At 36.9% G+C, this 20,482-nt stretch overlaps 1 protein-coding gene across 1 annotated transcript in view; it reads left to right on the top strand.

The window, feature by feature from the left end:
• samtor (S-adenosylmethionine sensor upstream of mTORC1) overlaps window positions 1-20,482 on the top strand; it is a 70,554-nt gene that overhangs the window by 14,614 nt on the left and 35,458 nt on the right. The window contains exons 2-4 of the mRNA XM_088923919.1: window positions 3,854-3,995; window positions 12,842-12,970; window positions 19,898-19,981. Of these exons, the coding sequence (XP_088780045.1) occupies window positions 3,854-3,995; window positions 12,842-12,970; window positions 19,898-19,981 (355 nt within the window). The remainder of the gene's footprint in view (window positions 1-3,853; window positions 3,996-12,841; window positions 12,971-19,897; window positions 19,982-20,482) is intronic.

Below are 20,482 nucleotides of genomic sequence, written 5' to 3'. Positions count from 1 at the left end.
CATTTAATAGAGGCAACGCATTATAGGAAAACCTTCAACTGTCATGCTCTTAAAAGAACATGAATCTACAAAAAGTACAACTGGGGCTCTGAACCATGATAAGTCAGAATGTGGCATGCAGTGCAAGCTGTTTGTATCATAAATAGTTTAACTTACTGTATGCTTGCACAGCTGTGATACTGATGAATACAGCAACTGTCACATTTCCAGAATACATATGTGATGAACGTTTTGTATCTTGAGAAACTATTAGCTCCTGCAAGGCAAGCTTTAAGACCAAATTAAATCAACCAAATGGATATGTCTAAACGTCTATGCTTTGCGTCATTTCTTGAATTATCTAGAACTCATAACATTTCATTTTTGCATCTACATTTAATTTAAGGCAGCACTTAGGATCGTTCAAGTGAGAGTCCAAATGAAATTTATTTCTGTACCGTGCAGTGGAGTCCTGTTATTAACACATTGTGCCTTTCAGGCAGAAGACCAACACAATAACTGCTAGTTCAGTAGAAAAAAACAAAAACACAAGTGATTTTCTTGAGTATGGGTTTGTGTTATTATGTAAAAGGCTAGCAAATCAATGGATTGTATTGTATTAATTGTATGTGACATGTCCAGTCATGCAGAAGAAACAGGCTGGAAGACAAACCAGTAGCTGACAGCTTGGAGAAATGGAAATACTTCTTGTTTTCCTCACGTGGAAGAGTATGTGTCACATTTGAAAGGTGGCCTTAGGTCACAAGGTTTTTTTCAGACCTGGAGTCCTCTGCTTCATCATTTAAATTGTGATATTTTTTCTTTATTGCTCAGCTGTAGCTCTTATAAATTTGATTTAATTTAGTGGTGTGACTATTAAATTATCATTTAGATCAGCTTGATGGTTCTCGCTTAGTTTTTTCTTCAATCCTTCATGGCCCGTTGGGCCTGGCAAGTCCCGCCAGTAGAAACTCTGAATGCGGGCTTCTGGCCCGGCGGGACTGCAGACTCACGTCAGAAGAGGGGACTGCAGAATCGAGGTGAACACCGCCCAGAGTTTGCCTCTGAAAGAGCCAGATGTGAGTTGTGTGCTAATAAAAAAAAGTCTAGGCCACATTCGAGGTGTGTTCACTGCAGTCTTCCTTTGCCTGAATGAAAAAAAAACAAACTGCTCTTTTGCGTTTCACCACACATACAGAATATAACATGTTTTTTTCTTTGAACTCTTGAGTCATTGTATTAAAAAGGTAAAAATGATATTTTTAATTTTCGAATAAAACACTTGTATGTACTGTATCTTGTTGATTTGTTGACATGAGTATTTTATGAATCGGAATATTCGACACAGGTGCTCAAAGTCTTGTTGGGACGTCTTAGTCCCGCTACTTGTAAATATTGCTGAACAGCAGGGAAAAGTATTTTAAGATTTTTAACACAAAGACTACAATTCTACCAATAAAGGGTTAAAGCCAAAGTAGTATAATGGTTGGTAACAGTGGGAATTTTAAATGTTTTTGAATGTTTGTTTTATTCCGTACTGTAAAACATGTTGGCATTTGTTGCAAATTGTACTACCAATTTTAAATGATCTTTTTAATCAATTCCTTTTCATTGCACCAAAAAATAGACTACACTGACAACATTCCTTGTAAACTCTAAGTAGGTATTCTGCTTAGCATTGCTAAACACAGCCAGTTACAGACATTATAACACACCACAACTACAGTATGCAGATACTCAGTGAGTGAGACTATAATTTGATTATATTCTGAAGGTCCATCAAGTAGAGTATTGTGTAGGTTAGAAGATGCATATCCTTCCTGATAAAGAACTCGGATTCAAGTCAGGTGATCATTTTTGTCATGAAAGGGTCTTACTGTCAGCTCCTAAAAACTGAGTTTATGCTGACGCATACCTTAAACATGTATAGATTTTAGTCGTATTTATTCTCGCAGTATCTTATATTTCCTTTATTGTTTTTCATGCACGTGGCTGAAAAAGAGGATATGAAATTAACGAAGTCGTGGTCTCACATGCTTCATGGGCTGTAATATCTCTTCCAGGGAAGATCATTTCAGGCTAAATGAGGGAATTTTTCATTGCTGTTGCTTTCTTAGGCTTCTTTAGCAATGTAGATATGTTAAATTGCTTTTAAAAGGCGAGTGTAATGAAGGGTGCTCAATGCTAGTTGTTAAGGAACTTTATACTCACAAAAGTAAGGTGACAAACCATAAAAGTTAAATTTAGGAAATTATTTTTTTTTGCTCTCCCTAGATGTAGAATCTAATCTAGCTCCTGTAAGGTTAGCAATCTCTGAGACACTTATGAATTCAGTTTCTATGCAGCTGCAATTTAACACAACATTTCATATGTCAGAATTTTAAGTAGAAAAAGAATTGTACTTACAAATTAAATAGAAGTAATTAAGAGTTGATCCTCTTCCCTTCGGCAGAATATATTGTATAATCAGAATAAGATTTCAGTGAATTTTGTTAGATCTGTCAAGTGAAGTAAGATCAGTTGCTGAACTGAGTATTATACATGCAAAAGGGGCACTCTCAGGATATTAGGACAAGGCTTTTGTACTTTATACTTTTCAGCCCTTTTCTTTTGCCTTTTTCTTTTCCACCTATTACTTGATTTGTGTAGTAGATAAACCCAGAAGACAATAGAGCTCTTGTTTTTTTTAACTGGCACTGTAAATGTCTCCATGTGTGTTTGTGTAGCAGTTCTTTTGCCAGGTGTTACTAAGTGTGTGAGTTTTGTCTGGCTTGTCACTTTGCATGTCCAGTCTGTTCAGGTTTGCTTTTGTAACACTTGTTAAAGCTGAATGTTGTGTTTTGTCCGGAAAAGGTGTGTCATTTTATTTCTGCAGAGGTCTCATTCCCAATAAATAAAATAAAACCTGGCAGAATTGTCTTTTGTAAGAATACCAGGCTTGCTTCCCCAGTGGGTCTTCCTTGGTCACCCATTACTTGATGAAGTTGTTTTTTTAGCACTTTTATGCTTGGCTTGGGATTTAATTTGGCTTTTTCAGTTTTGATTAGTATTTAAGTGAGAGTCAAGGAAAAGGTTTATTAAATGACCCTTTACACAATCTGATGTCTTAAGAGGTATTGAAGAGAGAAAAAGCTTGAACTTTCTAAACTTATTGATTTAGATATTCTAAGGACAACAATCCTTTAAAAAGCATTTTTAAACTCCAGTAAGAGAGCTTTTCTGAAGCTGTTGTGGGAAAACAGCAGCCAAGGACACTCTCAGTTCAGAGCGAGTTCCAAGTTAATGACATTTATATGAATATTAAATTTACTGTTAGAACATCTTTTTTGCTTTATTGCTTGCCACAGAAAGTTTATATCTTTTTTGAGATGTTGTCTAATGTCGAGATGTGGCCTGTTTTATTAGGAATTAGGCTAGGAAACAATGATTCCAGTTATGCACTGTTCATTTTTTAAAGGAGAAATGGTTTTTGATACTGTGTACCGTTGACTTCACTTTGCACAGGTTTCATTTAAAAGAATCTCAGTCCACTGTCCATGCTTTCTGTTGAGAGCAGCAAATAATTTCGGACTAACAATTTAAATTGTCACTTTTATTTATTTTAATGTACGTTTTGCTGCTACATTGCATATTTTAATGTGATGTAAGTGCTCAAGTTTGGAAATGTGGAAGATGAATAAATTTAGAAAGGGTTTTATATGTTTGCAATACCTGTTTCTGGAAGTTGTGTGTAGACAGGGAATGTGACCTTGTGACACTTCCTGTCCACTCCGGTCATTCTGGACTATCGGGATGAGCTCTCTGGTTCTCCAGATCTGACTGCTTCTTTGTCTTGCTCATGTCTCCCTTTTTTTGCTTTCCTGTGTCTCTCCAGTGGGGGACTTCGATAAGATCTGGCGTGAGCACTGTGAGGATGAGGAGACGCTCTGCGAGTACGCGGTGGCCATGAAGAACCTAGCCGACAACCACTGGGCCAAGAGCAGTGAGGGCGAGGGACGCATCGAGTGGTGCCGGAGGTACGACATTTCTGCTAAATACTCTCCCGAACACAAGGCATATTCTGTTTTTCAGACTGAGAAGTGCAGTCTTTTAGCACAGAAAATATTAAGTAGTTTTAGAGCTTTTTAGGGAAATCAGATTGACCCCCACTTTAATTTCCATCCGTACTAAAGCCTTAGTTGGAAGTTGATGGTGTTAGCAGTAAATAACTTTGATATCCAAAATGGCATTTTACATCTTCACTAAGGAAGATTCAGGAATTGCATTAAACATTCTAGACATTAGCTGAAGATTGCAGGTTAGAGAGGTTAGTGGATTTTTCACTAGTGTGTACAATAGTGGATTTTAAATGAATCTGGAGTTTTTTTTTCTTTTTTGGCTTTGGAGAATAGCTATGAATATTTTCTTCTTATTCTTAAATCCCTTGTATCATGCAGATACTACTGAAAGGATTTGGCACGCTGAGAACCTTTTAAGTGTATGAGTAGGAGAAGGATTTAGCAAGGCTGCTGAGAAGACTGCAGTAAATAAATAAGAACATTTATTCCTTAAACAGATTTTTTTCCCTGCTCCTATAAAGAAAAGGCTTAAAAACAGATCACCATTTTTAAAGATTTCATTAGCTTGCTAGGTCATTTCTCTTCATAAATGAAGCAGTTAAACATTTTCCTGAAATTAAGTTATTTCTTATGTTTTAGGTGAAGTATTAACTGTAGTTCATTTTGTACTTTTTCCCTTTTCCTTACATTTTTTACCATAAAATTATACTGATCCTAACGGGACACTTATCGCTCTGTTTATGCATGCATGATATTAAACATTAAAGTGTATGAATTCTGGATATTAATTAAATGTTCTTTGTTGTCATTTTGAATAATTGATCATTAATGACTGCAATATACTGAAATGACTCTCACTGTTGCTTAAGTATTGAATCTTTTCATTAAGTGCAAGAGCCTGGGGTGCTCTTGTGATGATGCAATTTCACCTGTTGAACAGTATTTGATGATACAGAAAGGAACTAATAAGCTCCACTTATCAAGAAAGCTTTGCCTTCATGCTGATGTTGGGTGCTAGACTAATTCAGGGTACTGTCAATCACCGTCTGGTTGTTCACAGCAAGCAGTTTCTGACTTGGCAAGACACTGCAGTACAACAGTCCATCAATGATATGTCACAATCTGGCATAGTGTGATGGGCTGGGCATGAATGTCTAGTCACTACTGAACTCCACTTGTAGTGATTGATGGCAACCTGAGTACACAGTGCTTCATTGATCAAGTCCTGGGCCCTTACTTGCTGCTTTGCCCACGGGCTCATCCTGATTTGACAGTATTCCGGCAGGACAGTGCGAGATCTCATGCTGCTTGTTCAACTGCTTTTCTGAGATATGAAAATGTGATGGTATTGCTGTGACTAACCAGACCTGAGCCTCGTTGAACATTGATGAGCTAAGATGACATGTGGTGTAGGGCTCGGAGACAAGTGAGCAGGGATGTGGTTGTCCAGGCTATATGAGAGGAATGGGACAGAATCTGCAATCTGGTGCATTGCATGCATCGCGGATGTACAGTTTGTCTTGCTTTTAGTGGTGGCCACACGCCTCACAAGCCTGCAAAGTGTATAGTAGGTTTGTATTGAGTAATCAACACTGTTGATGACAGATGTTAATCGGCATAATGAATGGATTTACCTGTGTTGTTCAATATAATGTTATAGAATACAGCATGCTATGAAAAAGAGTCATTTTTGTATACTGTAAATGCAACAAATTCATAGTTATTAAATAACCGGTTTCTGTTAATGCTCTGTATGTTTTTACCTCTTATATAACATTGTGGGACTCTTCATCTGCTTTGGGGGATATAAGCAAATCATGGACTGTTTCCAGTGATTTTAGATATATAAAAATACAATATCAATATATACTGTACAATGTTTCATCTTTGTAAGAAAACACAAGGATGATTTTTTTGTCTTTCTTTCTCGTCTGATGTACTTTTTCATGTTGCATAACACAAACTACAAACAACCAGAAACGGTTTCATCAGTAAATTTGATCTGGATCACAGTGGACCTTTTGTTATTAATGGAATTTTTGGCCCAGTATCACTAGTGACGTTGAGGCAACATGTGCTTATAGTTAAGCAATAGATAAAACCAGTCAGGAGCTCTGCAGAAGACTGAGATTTCTCTCTTGCATTTTGTTTTTACAGTAAATGTTTATTTCTTCACTAAGTGCAAACTCAGAGTTGGTCAAAACATAGCCTTAATACAGGAAATAGATTTTTCATAGTCACATGTAGCTTATCTGCCCTTGAAGTTAAAATTTATCCTTCAATTATCCTTAGGATAGAATTTACATAATGTGATGTATTACTGTCATACTATGTTAGAACCCAGGTTTTTCATGTCAGAAGTTCAGTAAACTAAAATATCACCACCTCTCCAAACAAACATTTTGAGTATGGGAGAATACCAAACATTTAAACAAAACTGAGTAATTTTCTTTTAACATGGTAGAGATGTTACTAGCACTTTGTACAGTGAGAAAATCAGTCTTGATACACTCATTACAGTTTTGTACCAATTAAAAAATAATGAGAAAGTGCTTCTCATGTTATCACTAATTTGCATAATTTAGATGTTTATACAGTATGTTAGTTATTTCACAATCAATGTTTAAAGAGCAAAGAGTAAAGAGCAAGAAGGAGGCTCACACAACATTTTGAAATGTTGAATAAACTTTTTTTTATACAGTGGTTGAAGCCTCTTGATCACCACACAAACCCATGTAGACATGCTGTCGTAAAGTCTCTTTTTGAACATTTTCGCTAGAATAAATATCCAATTACTAAAGTGAATGTTTTTTAATATTTTCTATGCTTTCCTTAGTATCTCTTTCTGAAGAGCAATAGCAAATTATGGTTTACCAGGATAAAGTAAATAGTATTTAATTTGTAATTAAATGTTGTGTAACGCATCATATTAATTACAACTCACTTTTCCCTACTTATTTGTAATTTTTACCATTGCATAAACATGGACCATAATAAGTGCATTGTATTTTTAAGCTTATAGTAAGCTCCCGAGTTGTTATTTTTACTTTCAGTAAATATACAAGGAATATTGAAGCCAAACAGCATAGAAACTCTAGATAGCCTTTATATCAATAACATTTTAATCTTGAGAAGCTGATTAATGCAAATAACTCTGTAATGACGACAATGAATGTGTGGATAATTAGAGACAGTTGAAATGATTAAAAGTCAAATTACAAAGCAAGACATTTATGGTAATGGTTATTCTACAGCTTCATCTTCTGTAAAGGAGATTTTAGAGATGCAAACAGAGACATGCTTTTCAATATGGAGTAGCCTATTTTGAAAATACTAGTAAGTGGCAATTTGACTTTGATCCAGAATATACAGCTCCTAGTGCAGTTGTATTTTTTTCAATTTACCTAGATTGTTTCATTGTAGGCTGGGATAAAAACCCTACACTATCACAGGCGAACTCATTCAGACAACAGCAAATATAATATTGAGAGTCCCCGCTGTATTATAACTGTTTTATGTAACATGAAGAAAAACATAACCTTTTTGATCTGAGAGTGAGAGAAACAAAGATACTATGTAGATCTTCATCCTTGTTGTGCTATAATATGACTGAGTTACTTTTAACACCTAAGATGTAAGTCATGGTTTCCTTCTCACTTCACTTTAGTCATCCATCATAATCTTGATTATTGAAAGAAAGAAGACCCAAGGTACCATGAACAGTGATCTACAAAAGGATTTAATAGTTTATGGTTAATCTGTAGTAGTGTAATTAACACAATGATAGATCTTTAATCATTAAAGACTTTTAATCACTTTCTCCAAATTATGTAATGTGTGTAAACCCCTATATTTTAGATTTTTAAAAATTATTTAAAATGCTAAACTGCATGTTTTTTAGGCAAAATCTGTAATTGTTTATGCTGAAATAAGTATTCATCAGTCATCAGATCTCTTGTGCAAGACATGGAAAATTAACCATAAGTCACATGCAAGTGTAAATTAGGTTACTGGAACAATGACGTATGAGACATGAAATAGGTCCAGGAATGAGTGATCAGTGTCATCTGTGCTCCAATTACAAGTAAAAACTATACAATTCACAGTACAATCAAGAGATGTACCTGCCTTGTTTCTCAGTTATCGATTTTTGAGCTTTGATTATTAAACCACAGTGTCGAGGAACATCACATGATTTTAAAGCCCTAAATGTTAAACCTAAAATTTTTTGCTTACAACTACAATATGTTCATAAAGTTATCAGGAAGATATTTTTGTAGCCAGCGCTTTAGCATTTTATTGAAGAAACATTACACAGATAAATATGTATTATGCTGATTAACATTTGTCATCAGCAAATAGGTCTACTGTGAAAGTCACAAGCTAATAGCATAGGTGATCACAAGCATCACTAGAAAATAAAGGCTGCAAAGGAGAGAGAGGTATCTAAGCAAGTAAACCACTTTGTCCAGCTATTTCTGAACCTTCATGCTGGGATATCTGTTACAGATATCCCTAGTTTTTGTGTAAAAAACATAATCTCCATCTGAAACAAATTCCATTTCCGTGTCCAGTTGTGACCATGTTTTCTTTGCTTCTCTTCCGAGTGTGAAATAGTACCCTTGATTGACCCATCTACATTGTCGTTTAGAACAAATCTCCTCTTGGTCTCGTTTGTTCTAGGATTAAAAGATTTATCTCTCTTAACCTGTTTTTATGATAATTCTCTGAGATTAGGAATCATTCATGTTGCTCTTGTTGCATTCTCGTTTGAACTTTCTATTTCTATAATATCTTTTTTGCGGTGCACTTATCAGAACTGAACACAATACTGCAGCACAGCACGGCACCTCCTGGATCCTCACTTTGTTGCCCATCTTGCCGGAGATCATCCTGACATGGTGACTTTCTTGCAGAATGACTCGTGTCATTGTGCTGCTCATGATGACTGCTCAAGCATCCATGACACCAGCCTTCTTGGCCTGTTTGCTAGACTTGAGCTCCGTTGATCATTTGCGGGATGAACTGGGATGGAAAGTGGCATCTAGGGCTCAGAGACCAGTTAACAGGCCCACGTTTGTAGTTTTTTAGGAGGAATGAGGGAGAATCCCACAAGACCACATCTGCAACCTGTTGCAAAGCATAAGTTGACCATTAACCTTCACACTAAAAGTCCTGTTGATGACAGTTGTTAATCAGCATAATAAATTTGCCAGTGTTGTGTCTGCTATAAAATGCAAAAATCAGTGTACCTGCTACAAAAAGTTTGTAACTTTTTTCCTGATGATTGTTGAGTAGTTGTTGTATTTGTACAGAAAATTGACTGTTTATCATGTCATTTGCCAAACTACTTTATACCATGCTGTGTCTTGCGAAGCCGGAGCCTACCCGGCAAGGAACAAGCGCAAGGCAAGTGCAAGCCAGTCATACATGGGGACAATCTAGACTTATCTCTTATACTCTTATACTTATACTCTTATCGAGACATGCCCAGGGATCTTTAATGACCACTCACGAGTCAGGACCTCGGTTTAAGATCTCATCTGAAAGACGGTGCCCACTACAGTTTAGTGTCCCCGCCACTATGCTGGGGCATTAGGACCCACACAGACCTCAGGGTGGACGCCCCCCTGCTTCCCAGGAGGTCTCCATCCAGGTACTGACCAGGCTCAACCCTGCTTAGCTTCAGTGGGCAGCCCGTTGAGAGCTACAGGGTGATATGGATGCTGACTTTGACTGTTTGTATGTTTAGCCTATATTCAAAGATTAATATGGATGTATTGTACCAAAAATTATTTTTTGCCCATATCTGATAATGATCATAAACAATCAAACTGCTCTGGTTAGAGAACACATAGAGACATTGTTTTTAAGTTTGTTTTTGTTAAATTTTACATTGTTTAAAAGCATATTGTATGTGCTACAGATATGTTCTTAAGTTCTGTGTATGAAATCTGTGATATCACATGTTTAACTCAAGCTTTCATTTTTGAATAAAAGCAATGAATGAACACTTATGGGTTTATAATGCTTATATTTCTTTGCAGCTTTTGTTATGTTTCTGGAGAATCATATGCTGTGTTTCTCCTGACTGGCAAGATGAATCTCAAAATAGAAGTTGTCCCTTCTGGGCAAATCACCTAGATTAATCAAAAACAAACTCATCAAGCAGTGTTGCCAAGCGTGTGCTGGCTATTGTAGTCGCTAGAAATGTCTGACAAGTTTTCTTAAAGAATAGGGGTGTGCATATTAGTAAACTGGCTGCAGCTGCTCTAGGTACTTCTAAATTTTCAAGGCAATTAATGATGAAGTTTATTAGAAATAAGAGTACTGCAGCGGCTGCAGTTAAAATGTTTTTATTTTTCCTTTCAAGATTGCTCATAATTTACTACAAAAGGAACATAACCAACTGTAATGTAAATTGTGGAGAACATGGACTGAGCGGAAGTGTTTGTGCTGTTAATTTTGTATTCAGCCATTTATTTATATCTTAGCAATTTTAAACTTGATAAGATGAGTCATAATTAGTGTGGGGACAAAAATTGTATTTTTACATTTCAATATTTGTCCTAGATTAAGCCATTCATTTGGATATTAGTTTATAAAAGTGACTGAAAAACATTAGATAATCTGTTACATATGTCACATATGTCATTTTGTGTGGACAGTAACATTTTGTTTCGGATTTAGATTAGTTAGATGACACAATTATAGCCTTCCAAGTGCAGTGCTACTTATCTGCAAGTGGTGGAGAATTTCAGTCTGAACCTCAGTAAGACAAGCATATCTTTTGTTCAGCTAGCATGAATATTTTGTGTTGGTTATATTGTAGGTAAAAGTTCTTTTGGATATTGGTATATGTTTCTCAGTACTGCTTAATATCCCATGACATTTTACATAAAGGCTGAAATAATGTAGAGACAAAGGCAATGGTAGTTTCCATTTTTGTGCAGGGTTACCCATTGCAGTTTTGTCTGCCTCTGCCTAAAGTATTTTACCAATTAAATTATGTTCATCTTTTTACATAGAGTTCTAATACTTAGCCTACATTTTCACAACAGCAGCTGCTATTGTGTATGTTTTTAACATGGATTCAGTACCTCAGCCAAGGGATGAACTGGAGTCATTGCAGCCATTTGAGAATGCTGTATTTGTGTCGGTGCAGTTATATAAAATTTCCCCTTACTAGCAATCACACATTGCAAGGATCGTTTGCTGAACTTTTAATTTCCTGTCTTGACTTTTATTGAGTCCTGTGGTTTCCAAACTTTCCACTAAAGGAAAATGGCCTTGAATATATCTGCAGATAACTGTTCATTATAAACTCCTGCTGTTCTGCTTTACAGTAGGGTATACTAATACTTAGAGGGAGAAGAACCAAACCTGGTGAAGTCCATTTTCTGCTTGGTTAAGAATTTGATAATTTATTTGTTTACATTTAAACAAAAGTAAAATATCATTCGTTTGATTAACTGATGGTCCTTTGACTGGTTTGCAAATGAGTGCTGTGGGAGTGTCTGGAGAACTGTAATTGTAGGCAGGAAGGCTGAATGCATTGCATCCATTGTGGGGAAACGGCACACCCGTTTCTCATATCCAAAACCGTTTTCTGCCTCAAGTGTGCTACACATTTAATACTTTAAAATATTGTTTAAACCAGTAATCTGCACCAGTAATCTGTGGTGTACAGCATACTGGAACAATCCCTACAGACCAGCTTTGTGAGAAAATCCACAAAATCCAGATCCTGAAAGAAAAGGTTCACCTTCCGGACACTGTAGAATGAATTTAATGGAGAATTCAAGACACTCTGAGGGCTCCAAGAAATACACACATTGACAATACCTACATTCAGGGAATTGTGGTCCCTAGAGAGTTAAAGTAACAACATGGAGAAATGAGCTTGGAGACGATCATCTTAGGTGGTGAAAAGAAATAACATCAACCAGCCCGTTCAAGCAGTGGATTTGTTTTCCTACCCTGTTTGCTTGAACACTTGCGAGAGGAAATTCTTGTATAGATCTTACAGAGTGAGGTAAACAGAAATGAGATGACAATTATGGTACTGTGATCATAATACTGTATAGTGTGCTTTGAAAAATATTTTTCAAAACTAAAGTTCGCCATTTATGGAAATGGCGAAGGAATGAGATGCAAGTTAAGAAAACCAAAATGGGATGTGATATGAAATCAGTGGAAATGGATGGCAACAGTTTAAACAGATTCTACTTGGAGCACACAGATAATTTATCCCAGAAGTAAACAAATCAAAAGCGGAATTTAAAATGGATACTAAACTACTGATTTATACTGTGCTGTAAATTTTCTGAATTATAATCTAAAGGATTATACTGTACTCTTTATATAATTCAACAGCCTAACATGGTAAAGTGTTTGTTTTGTAAAGGATAAGGTAAGTGTGTTTGATTTGTGTGGCTAATACTCTAATATCGTCAGACTGAATCAGTTCATAACGATACATGGTTTTATCTGAAAGCTAAAACCAAAACTTGGGGTAGAGAGTAATCAGGTGCAAATGATGGAGGACACCATTAAGAAACTGAGAGCTGACAAGGACTTTCTGCAGCTCTGACAGTAGTTCTGGTATGCTGATGTGAAATTTTAGTTTGATATGTTGTTTTTATGCCTGTGATTTTATTGTGTGGTGTAGTATCTATGAAGGAGTAATGACCATGTTTTTAGTCTAATTTAGGTAAAGCTTAGATGTTTAATATTGTAATGCTAATAAAGGCTATTGGTCTGTTATCCATATCTGTAACGTATGTGCTTCTTTGTTCTTGTAGTGTTTGCCAGGAGTACTTTCTAGATGGTGGAATGAAGAAAATGTTGGAGAAGGATGAGAAAAGAGCTCGTCTTGCAATTGCTATGAGTGCTACTCCTCTTAATGCACACTGGAACAGTGCACCACAGAAGTAAGTGCTCTTCAAATGATTCCCCGCCTTTCACTTTTGTTTCTTATGCAGTTTATCGTTGCGTAATTCAACCCATATATATTCATTGGCAGTAATAAAAGCCAGTATTAGCTCTTTAAAGCGTGGTCTAAATTAAGGGTCTTCAACCCAGGTTTTGGAGGGTCCAACCCAGCAGGTTTTGTAGGTCTCCATTAAATCACCCAGTTATACAGATCCGGGACACTTTCATTGTAAATAAGCAGGTGATTTGTTAAAATATGCAATTTATGAACCGTTTGGGCCTGCAGTCTTAAGTACTGTTCAGCCTTCTAGTTCTCAAGGATCTTCTTTTCATTTTTAATTGAACAGATTACTTGATTCAATCAAAGAGGACTTGCGGGTGTTCAGGTGTAAATACAAGATTAACCAGATTGTGGTTCCAGGACCAGGGCTGGAGATTTTATTGAAATTGAAAATTGAAATTAAATTGCTGAAAGAATTAATTTATATTTTTTTTTATTCAAGAAAAAAAACACAAATGTATTGTTTACCCGAACAACCTGTAAAATGTAGACATATGTAATGTTTCTTATTTTATGTAGTAGCTTATTTTTTTTTACTTTTGGATACCTAAAGTCAAAATTAATAAGGCTACTTTTAATGGACAGACTGCTTGTCTGCATTAGACTTAAAATATTTAGAAATTCAACATCAACAAACAAAACCAGTTGAGCTGAGTCTTAGCAAGTACAGTTTGTCATGGAATGCAGACCTTGAGTAATGTGGGAAATACAGACACATCAGTACTGAAATTAAGAAACAGAGTGTGTAAGCATGCCAGTAATGCTTTTGAGTTGTTTTTGCATATTTGTCTTCATCATTACATGATGCCACTCAGACGCTTTTGAGTTACAGTTTAATAATTACTTTCAGCATGCATTGGAACATTTCCTTTGAGTTACTCTTCTCGTCTTTGAAATATGATGACAAGATGTCATTTTTTTCAGATGGATTTATTCTGAGCCTCACTTATGATCTCCATGCACAAAGAAATCAAACAATTAAAGCATCACTGTATACAGAAGCTGTTTGATTATACTAATCATGGACTATAATTAGCCTCTGTGGCAGTGGACTGTGTTGATGCCTCTGTGTATTTAAGTTAAAACTCTTTCAAACCAGCCTTGGTCATATGTAAAGTTGTGGAAATCCAAAAGCATGATTTACTTGTCTGCTTCACGCATACTAATAGTTAACACGTTTTAGAAACTCCTCTATAAATAGCATTGTCTAATTGAAAGTAACTGTCAGGTTTCTCACATTTGGTTTAGGACAAAATGACTTCTTTCATAGAAATATTTTGATCTTGGGTAACTTTTAAAGATGAAATTGGTTTTAAGACAGAAACCTGTTCATTCAAAATGTTTTCTGAAATGAAACTGAGAGACCTGTCCAGGTGCCGAGTATACAAGCACACGCACACATCTGTACTGTACATCAAGATGGACAGTCGTTCAGGCCCTTCCCCCAAGGCTAGTACAATACTGATTCCATTTCATATGTCTCTTCATTTTTGGTTTACTTTTTTACTTTTTTCTCTGCTTTTGCAAGAAGACAAGGTGTTAATCTTGGCTCATAATTAAAATCTGTCAGCTGCCTGTATTTGCAATTTTTATTGGTCCATCAACTGTTATTCACTCAAGCAACCTGAACTGATTACTGAGTAAATTTGCTCTGTATATTGATAAATAAACAGTAGTTCTCCTTTGTTTGATTTGGAGGGGTTTTGAACTTGGATGAAGTCCACTGTGTAGAAATGGCTGGATCTGTAAATACATGGATAGATATGCTCAATTGTGTGAAGTGCAAAAGAGGATTTCTGTTCAAAGCCTTGAAGAAGTTTCACATAGACTAAAGTCTCTGATGGCTGGTGTTGAAGAAGCACAATCTCCTCAAAAGCCAAAAAATAAAAAGTCCTTTTTGACTGCTTCCAAGTGTGTAATTTGGCAGTAGGTTCAGACAAGATGGCAATTATTGTCTGAACTACATTCCCCAGAAAGCTGTGGGAATGACCAGTTGAAGGAAGACAATTGGTTATGTGCCATTTTAAAATGGGTAAGAGGCTTCCCGCATTTGAATGGGATGTCTGGGAAAGAGGTCTGTTATGAGCTGCATCAGAGGGAAAGAGAGAAGGAAGTGTCCATCCTACAGACCGTTTGTGGATCTGTGATTTTGTGGAAGTTGTGTTTTTGGGATGTGTGTTTTGGGATTTTTGCGTAGGTATACACTTTGCTACCTGGCTATTTATAGAGAATGGCAAACACATGTAGTATTGTAGGTGGAGCTCAAAGATGATCCTGGGATTTTGATTTGTGTCTCGGAGTATAATAAACGTGTTGTACTGAATGACTAAAAAGCACTATTTTTTACCTTACGTCTTTGTATGGGTGTCTGTGTCCTGGGACGTTGGTTTCTCTTCAGATGATACTTTTTGCCTGTTGAAATATCACTACTACGTCACCCCATCCCTTGGTGTGCCACAGACATCAGGTGTTCTCATCTTTCCTGAACTCCTACTAGTGAGCACCAGTTCTGATGTCCACCCACTCTTGGGTTTGAGCTCAAGCTCGGGTTGCTTGATATCTCCCAGAGGTAAAGTTAAGACCTCCAGAGTGATGTGTCTAACAGTCAGAACAGGATAAGTCCAGCAGAAATGTAGAGTTGGTGATTTCCCCCATAACACTGTTTTATCCTCATTGGTTGTATTATCTTAATGAAGCATGATAACATGCTTTTCTGCAAAATATGGTATATATGCCATAATTCCCTTTGCCAGTTTTTTTCCTATATTAAATTCTGTGCTTGATTTTTTAAATGGAATCTGTGCTTCCCTTTATAATGTAGTGATGAAGTGTAGAAATAAAGGAAAGTGATTAATTTTAATAACCACACAATAGTTTCAGTGCTTAAACATTTATTCCAGTATTCCGACTGATTGTTTTCTGATTTCTATTTATGACAAATGTTACATTTTGTCACTATTGAGTGTATAGCTGTTATTGCAAATTTTTTTTATCACTTCACTATTGATTTCAGTACCTGAGGGTCTTGTATCTCATAATTGCTCCTCTTGTGAACCACTACAGTTCAATTTCATGGCCTGCTGTTATGCTTGAGGAAAAAGCAGACTAATATGAACCAATGATAGGTCATTTATATTGCACATCATACACTCTGATACAAAGGGACATCAAAATACAGTAAATGCTGCTATTATGAGAGAATGTGAAGTCCAGCCCTGATACAGTATTTGCAATTTTTGCTGTGGCAAATTAAAAAGCTGAATTTTCTTACAATGTCCTGCTGTATTCAGTAGGTAAAGAATATTTTCATTTATGCTTAAAAAAGATGTTAAATTTAGCTGCCCAGTAGTTATTAGCTGGAAGTAAGGGGTACTTGGAATTGTGCCAGGTTTCTGTAGCGCACTCTATCCAGCATCACATGAACAAACTGAGCTACATAGTGCATCAAGCTGGACGACTGCTTGAATCTCCTCATGCAGAATTCAAGGAAGAGATTTAAAATGACACTGCCAGAATATAAAGAAAGGCATTTAAGGTGGAACTGGGGCAGCTCAGTGTTTGGTTAACAAAATTTTAAACCTGGAACGGTGAAGGGCCTTTAATTTGCAAAAGCCCTCAAGAAACTCAGAAAACAGTACAGAAGAGTCCCTGATGTAGGCCTGCAGTGCAGACTAAAGTCAGCTCGTACAGTACCTCCCTGTCAGTCACCCCCTGTCTGCCCCTGAGCTCATGTAGTAACCTTAGAGTAATCAGTGCTTGTATTGATGGGAAACGGCTTTCCTTTTGTTGTAAGAAGCAAACTCTATTGTAAAGTGAAGCATTTTCTTCTTGAAAGAAATACAAATAAATTGATCCCCTCATAAAAACACATTGAAATATGAAAAAAATCTCATCCCTGCCCACTCTTCTCCAGAAGCATGAATCTTTCAAAGGGGCTCCCTGGGGCTTTTTATACTTTTACAGCTAGAATGTTGGGAATACCTACAGTATACGTAAGTACACTTCTTTCAGATTGTATGTTTCATTGTGCAGTATTTCTCAGACATGAAGGGGTTTTGAATTCATATACTTATGAGGTTAGAAATTCAAAAGTAATTCACTCTTGTGGCTGCTTGGCGACATGGTTCACTCTGCTGCCTCACAGCGCTTGGGTCCTGACCCTTGTGTCAGGGTTGCAAGGTCTCCCCAGGTCTGCTAGAGGTCTTCTACCCGACCCGAGCCCGATGGGGCGCGACAAAGTATTGGGTTTTGGGCCGGGTTCGGGTCAGTTTTTCACATAAAACTTAAGGCTCGGGCCAGGTTCAGGTTTGTTTTCTAATAAGTGAAACTCATTTAATAAATTACTCATTTTGCGTGCTTGCTCGCTCGTTCTCTCTCATACTGTATTTGTGTTATAGAGCCTACCTAGCTAACTGTTAGCAATGGATGAAATAAAAAGGAAACGCACAAACTTTGCTTATAGCATTAGCTTTTTTAGTAGGTTTATTACGGTTCCCCACTTTCAAAAGCATTACAGATTTAGAAAATACCAGTTTTTCTCAGCGCACAGCATTTTCTATCAACTGAAACGCATAGCAGCCGAGCAAAGCATTGTAAAACCTCGTCTGTGAGAACCCGTCTCCGTGTGTGTGCATGCGTGTCTAATCGCTCTGAGAGGAAAAGAGTGACCGATTTCAGGTTCAGGTTTCAAATTTGACAGTACCATTCGGGCTCGGTCGGGTCTCAAGGTCTCTGGTACAGGCCGGGTTCGGGCTTCAATTTCATGCCCGTGCAGACCTTTACTCCCCATGTCTGTATGGGATTTCTCCAGGACCCATGCTTTCCTTTCAGTCTAAAGACATCCTCTCCTGTATGTATGAGTCAGAGAATGCTTATGTATCTGTCCATTAAGAATCGGGTGTTCCCTGCCCTGACTCTCTAAGAGCAAAATATTTGATATAGGAGGAAGGGTGAATGGATTTTAATGTTGTTTAAATACTTTAATACTTTTTTAAAATTGAAGTCTTCCAGCAAGAAGTCTTCCAGTGAAAATCCATGTTCTTGCTGCTTCTGTCGACAGTACAATATATACCAAATCAGTATCCATGTGTCAAAGTACTATTGTACCAGCTGTTCAGTTTAACTTTAGGTGAATTAAACTTTTATCTCAAGGTCTTTTTCATTGAAACCTTTTACCTAGCAGTGACAAATTGTCTGTCCATAGGGGTTTAAGAACTGCTGTTTAGCGATGTGAGCCCCCATGTGAATGTTAATACTGTTGGTTTATGTATGCACTTGTGTATTCTAATGGTACTGATCCTTCTCTGCAGCTTCAGTGTGTGCTGTCTCCAAGGACACCTCTGAAGCTATTATAGTTTCCTCTTAACTCTCCCTGTATTTTTCTTCTAAATGACAGAAGTGTTGAAGTGCTAAATTTATTTATTTTCTAGTGGTATTGAAATTCTGAAGTGATAGTTTACATAAGTGACTAACTTATGCATCACTGCATTGGAGGTTTTCAGTCTCGAGAAGTCTGATTGTCACTCCATCATTGTACAGAAAAGCAGTCCATCAATAAAGAATCGTAAAATTGTTTCTGCGACAATGTGTTAATCTTTGATGAAATTTGCAGTGGGGAGTTGTTCAGGCATACATAGGGAAAATTAATATCAGATAGTTCAATTCTGGGTGGCATGGTGGTTAGTATTGCTGCCTCACAGCACGTGGGCCCTGGGTTTATCCCTGACCCAAGGTCTACATGGAATTTGTAGGTTATCACCGTGTTCACGTGGGTCTCCTCCTACAGTCCAAACAAATACTGTACAGTAAGTTAATTGGCTTCTGGGAAAATAATTGACCCTAGGTGTGAGTGTGTGCTTGTGTGTGTGTGCGTGTGTGCTCTGTGATGGACTGGTGTCCCACCCAGGATGTACTTTGCCTTGTGCCCATTGCTTGCCAGGGGTAGCCTTCAGCTTACCCACGACCCTAAATTGGAAGAACCGATTAGAAAATGGATAGTTCTGTTCTAAATTCCACTCACTACAATAAGCAAAGATTGGAAATTAAAATCTATATAAGAGGGGTTTAAGTATTTTTCTGACCTAAGTGAATATTATGGCTGTGCTACTTTCATGCATTTTTTGTTAGCTCATTCTGTGAATTAATACATTGTGTTCTGGATTTGCTGCTTGTGTCCCCATAGACTACTTTTAACAAAACTTCTGCTAGATTCCTGAATCCTAGAGCACTAATACTGGAGATGCAGACCCAGACTTATTAAAAGGGAGTATAAATTGTACTGTGGGATAAACTGCACAGCAAGTCATAACTCAAACCTGTAATGACTCTGCTGCAACTGAAGTAGTCAGTGGAGCCCAGTTAGTACCCCTCCTAGACTTTTTGAAGTATGCTTAAAATGTACAGGTCTAATGAGATGCGTAAATATATATATATAATTTCTTTTAATGTAATAGCTCACTGTAGTGATGAATGAAAACAAGGACCATGCTTTTATGGTTGATGTCTAAGAGATGATAAGAGTTTTCTGTGCTGAAGCTAAATATTAGTTATTTAAGTTATGTACTGCGTTTAAAATAAAAGCCATGTGAATAGTGAATAGTTACAGTTACAGTAAAAAAGTTTAATGCCTCAGTGTTCTAAACATTAGATTATTTAAACAAAGCAGCACACATCTCTTAAGTTTTAAAGAGGAAAGAGAGCCTCTCACGTCTGCTCTTCTGCTGACTTGCTTTGCCTATCAGTTATGTCAAAGGTGCTGCACAACCGAAAATATCACAGATTCTAAAATATCTAGTGTGATAGCAACTTACTTTTCTGTGTGATTGCACTGCTTTTTGTAACATTGTTAATCTGATTTTTTTTTTAGCCATTGCAAAGATGAAGACAGAAACCACTGTGGCACTATCCTTGACGAAGAAGGAATCTTGCTGGAGACATCGGAACCATCATGGTAAAAGCCGATTTCATTGACTCCCGATCTAACATGCTTCATAGTCCCAAACACGGGCAATTAATGTCTCACTAAAGGAAAAAAGACTATTAGTGTAATAAAAATGTGCGGCCATATCTGTAAATTAATTATATCACTAATTACACCATTAATTTGAGTTAGAGGTGTTTTATCAATAGATGTCTTTGGAAAATACTGGTGGTCTGCTGTATGTCATCATTTGCAACACATCATGCTCATTTCGCATGCAACAGCGACTGATGGTCGTTTGAAATGCTGGACAGTTTTGTATTGTTTCAGCAGTCTTTCAAAATCCCACAGGTCAGGCAATGATCTTGCATGTGCCAGGTAAAAGGTACTTAAAGACCAGATTCTAGTTAAGTATTAGAGATTGTCATTCTTGTTCTTAGGAAATCTGATTTTCTGTATAGAGATTCCCTAGGTTAAAATTATCTCCCCTGGTTAGTGGGTACATTTTTAGAATAGGGAAATAGGTTTCCA

This window comes from Atractosteus spatula, chromosome 8 (genome assembly GCF_055471065.1).
Source record: "Atractosteus spatula isolate fAtrSpa1 chromosome 8, fAtrSpa1.hap1, whole genome shotgun sequence".
NCBI classification, from domain to species: Eukaryota; Metazoa; Chordata; class Actinopteri; order Semionotiformes; family Lepisosteidae; genus Atractosteus; species Atractosteus spatula.
This window is presented reverse-complemented; position numbering and strand designations above follow the sequence as displayed.